Raw genomic sequence first — 4,166 nt, 5'->3', positions numbered from 1 at the left:
GGGGGGGGGTCCAGCCCCGGGGGGGCCGCCGGCCCCGCTCGGCCGAGATTGATGAGCGCCCGGCTCCCGCGCCGGCAGCGCCTGGGAAAGCCCATTAAGGCGGAGGGTTTTCTATCACTGTCACGGGCCGGGATTGGGGAGCGCCGCCTGCTCCGGCCGGGAATTCGCCGCGTTCAAAAGCCGCTGAAGGGGATAAATGGGCCCTTTTGAAGTGGGCGGGCGGCGGGGGGGCGCCCGGGGGCCCCGAGGTGCCGGGCAGGGGGGCCGCAGCCGCGGGGATGGGGCTGGCGCTGCCGTGCCGGTGGCGGAGCCCCCGCTCCGGCCGTGCCGGCGCTCCCGGGATGCGCTCGGTATCGCGGCGGGCGCTCCCCCTTGCCCGCTTCCTCTTGGCTTCTGCCTTCAGGTTTTCCTTCTGATTTTTTTTCTTGTATCTCCGTTTCTTCCTGTTGCCGCCGGAGCGGGAGGGAAGGCGCCCGGCGGGGCTGCGTGCGTGGCCGCGCGCCCGGCCCGGAGCCCTGCACCGGTGCAGCCGTGCCGTGCTGTGCCGCGCCGCGGCCCGCGTCCCCCTCCGTCGCAGCCGCATTCTTTCCAGCGCTAGTAAATGAGTCAAAGCAGACATTTGTCATGTTCGCTGCAGGAAGTTGGAGGAGCGCTGGGCTTTTGTTCAGAAACCTGCTGGCTAAGCAAAGCCTTTGACTTTCTATTATTATTTAAACAGGCGCTGCTGATCTTTCTCTCTTGCACAGACACACACATGCCTCCAGGCTTTTTTCTTATTCTTTTTTTCCCCCCCCCCCTTTCCCCCTCTCACTTTTCGGAGGGGAGGGCAGGGTTTAAATAAAAGCCGATCAGCCCTAGCTGCTCACTTTGGGGCCGGGGCAGGGGAGGGCTGCGCGCGGCCCCGTGTGCACGGCGGAGCCGGGGCGCCGATCGCGTGGGTGTGCGCGGCCCCGGCGGGCGCCCCTGCGGCCTCGCGCGTGCTGCCACGCACGCAGGCCCGTGGCATGTGTGTGTTCATGCGTGTGCACGTGTGTGTGTGCGCATGCTGGGAGCGGGGGTCCGGGGCTGTCCTCGGAGTGCATGCACGCATGGCGACACACTTGCACACGCATGCATGCGCACACGCACGTTTGCCCCTGCACCGTCCCCGCTCTGGGCACGTGGCCCGGCGGAGCAGCCGTGTGTGCAGGGGGATGCGTCTGCCGGGCTGCGGCGGCGTGCACACGCGTGTGCCCCTCCTGCCCTGCGCGCGTGGCCGTGCCAGGGCTGAGCTTGGAGCCTGGTTTCTCTCACCAGCACCCCTACGTGACGCCTGTCAGCAGCTCCCGGCGCTAAACCCCGTCCCCGCTGAGTGCTCGAGGGCGCAGCAGGAGCCCGGCGCTCGCCGGCGGGCGCTTGGCGGCAGCTCGGTGACCATGTCGCAGGGCCGGTCCCGCACCGGTGCATGGGGTGCTCCGTGGTTCTTGCATCCGTGGGGCGGGAGGACGCCGGGCTCCTGCTCCCAGCAGCGGTGCCCAAGCAGCCCGCGGGTGACACGGGGGCTGCAGGGTGCCCCGGCAGCCCGAGCAGAGGTTTTAGGCCTGGGGGGTGTAAGAGCACCCTTGCAGTCGGCTGCAACCACGCGGTGCCCGGGGAGCTCGGCGAAGGCCGAGAACCTCATCCCGCTGCTGGGAGCAGGCGTCGAGCGGGGCCGGGGCCGAGCCGGACCTGCAGCGCCAGGACTCCTGGGTCCCTGGTGGAGCCAGGAGGGCCGGAGAGGGGGAGCAAAGCTGCCAGTTCCCTTTGCAGAAGGAAGCAGGGCAGAGCGGGACGGGGAGCCCAGACCCGGCGGGGCGGTTTGGGGCTGCACATCTGGCACGCAGCGCCGTGGGGCCGGGCCCGTGGGGCGGCTGCGGCAGAGGGGAACGCACTCCAGCTAGCGAACGGCGGGGGAAAACGCGCTGCAATGAGGTTACAGGCGCCCCTGGGGAAGTGGCCCAGCTCCGGTGCGTTGGGCACGACTGGCTCCGCTTTACGGCGTGGTGGCGGCGTCCTGTGCGCCTGCTTGGGTCCGGGGCGCTGCCGGGGGGCTCCAGCCTCACAGCCCTGGCCATGCCCGCGGCCCAGTCCTCGCCGTGGGTCCGTCCCTGCCCCAGGCGTGGGGTGGTAGAGCTAGGTTGGTGGTGCTGCGTGGGGTGATGCTGCTCCATACGGGCTCATCCTGCCCTGCGGTGCTGTCACCACTTGTGCAGGCCTGGGGAGGGCTGCGGGTCTTAAGCGTCTCCTCCGGTGGGGCCGGAGCAGCAGGAGTATGGGGAAAAGGTGCAGCCCTTGTGCATGTGCAGGCGTACGTGTGCAGTGGGAGCACGCGCATACGCACATGCACGCAGTGGGAGCATGCACTCATGTGCATGCATGCAGCAGGGCCATGTGCACGCACCCCCCCCCCCGTTGCAGCAGGGGTGCATGCACACACACACACGTGCAGCAGGTATATGGACACATGCACACACACGTGCAGTGGGGACATGCTCCCACAGGTGCACCCGTGTGCCGTGGGTACACGTAAACACGTGCATGCACATGCACAGCTGCACCAGTGTTCGGCGGGGCACGGTACTCACGCGCGGCGGGAGCAGGCACGCGTACGCCTGCGCATACATGTGCACGTACATGCGTGTGCGCGCACACGCGTGCAGCCGGGCGCGCAGCCCCCGGCGGGGGGGCGGCCGGGGGTCAGGGCGAGGTGAGCCCTTCCCAGCCGGGTTCACCCGCAGTTCACCCGCATCCCATTAGGCAAATGAGCCGCGGCCCGAGCGGCCCCGCCGCCCCGGCCCGGCCCCGGCCCCGGCCCCGGCCCCGGCCCCGGCCCCGGCCCCGGCCCCGAGAAGCAGCGCACCGAGCGGCGCAATGCGGCCGCCGCGCAGCGCAGCGCAGCGCTGTCCCTGCGCGCTCGGGGCCCCCCCTGCGCGCCCCGGTTTCCCTTGCGCCCCCCTTGCGCGCCCCGGTTGCCCCTGCGCGCCGCGCTGCCGGGGCCGGTGGCGGCGGAGCCGGAGAGGAGGAGGAGGAGGGGGAGGAAGGGAAGGGAAGGGAAGGGAAGGGGCGGCCCCGCGGCGCGGAGCGGGTTAAGGTTGCTGGGAGGCGACTCGTGTCAGGAGGGACCGGGGCTGCCGGAGCCGCCGCGCTGCAGAGCCGGCGGGGCTGCGCCTTCCTCGCCCTCCTCCTCCTCCTCCTCCCCTTCCTCCTCCTCCTCCTCCTCCTGCTCCTGCTGCCGCTGCTGCTGGCGGGCTGCGCGCAGGGCGCAGCAGCGCGGAGCCGGCGGCGCCCCCAGCCGCCCCCCCCTCCCCTCCCCTCCCCGGGGCGGGGGCCATGGCAGCGCGGCGCGGGGGGGGGCGCTGAGCCGGGCGCGGGGCCCCCCCGGCCGGCAGCATGTTCGAGGCGGTGGAGGTGGCCGGGCTGCCCCCCAGCCCCTTCCTCGCCATGGATTTCTACGGGCCGGCCCGGGGCTGCCTGCTGCCGGCCAAGGGCCCCCCCGCGCCCGCCCAGGGGCCCCCGCCCCGCGCCCCGCACTGGAGCAGCGCCGCCCGCTGTAGGTACCGCGCCGCGGCCCCCCCGTCCCCCCCGGGCTATTCCGGGCCGGTATTAGGAGGCCGCCGCGGCTGGGAAGAGTTTCCTGAAAATCCTGCTCTAATCCGGAGGCTGGGCTGGGCGCCGGGCGCGGGGCTGGGCGCTGCGCTGGGAGCTTGGCGGGGCGCTGGGAGCTGGGCAATGGGTGCTGTGCGCTGGGCTGGGTGCGGCCCTGGGTGCTGTGCAATGCGCTGGGTGCTCTGCGCTGGGTGCAGAGTACTGGCTGCTGGGCTGTGCACTGGTCCGGGTGCTGTGCACTGGTCTGGGTGCTGCGCACTGGGTGCCCAGTACTGGGTGCTGGGCTGTGCACTGGTCTGGGTGCTGTGCACTGGTCTGGGTGCTGTGTACTGGTCTGGGTGCTGTGTACTGGGTGCACAGTACTGGGTGCTGGTCTGTGCACTGGTCTGGGTGCTGTGCACTGGTCTGGGTGCACAGTACTGGGTGCACAGTACTGGCTGCTGGGCTGTGCACTGGTCCGGGTGCTGTGCACTGGTCTGGGTGCTGCGCACTGGGTGCCCAGTACTGGCTGCTGGTCTGTGCACTGGTCTGGGTGCTGTGCA

The 4,166-nt window shown here is 71.2% G+C and overlaps 1 protein-coding gene across 1 annotated transcript in view; it reads left to right on the top strand.

Annotated features, from left to right (window-relative positions):
- Positions 1 to 3,408: 3,408 nt before the first annotated feature.
- The window catches only part of RARA (retinoic acid receptor alpha), a gene marked incomplete at its 3' end in the record, with an annotated part of 6,796 nt that continues 6,038 nt past the window's right edge, over positions 3,409 to 4,166 (top strand). The window contains exon 1 of the mRNA XM_026091580.1: positions 3,409 to 3,618. Coding sequence (XP_025947365.1) covers positions 3,409 to 3,618 — 210 coding nt within the window. The remainder of the gene's footprint in view (positions 3,619 to 4,166) is intronic.

Source organism: Apteryx rowi, unplaced genomic scaffold (genome assembly GCF_003343035.1).
Source record: "Apteryx rowi isolate R43461 unplaced genomic scaffold, aptRow1 scaffold_1219, whole genome shotgun sequence".
Lineage (NCBI taxonomy): Eukaryota > Metazoa > Chordata > Aves > Apterygiformes > Apterygidae > Apteryx > Apteryx rowi.
The sequence above is the reverse complement of the archived record's forward strand: the minus strand, read 5'-3'. Positions and strand labels throughout refer to the sequence as shown.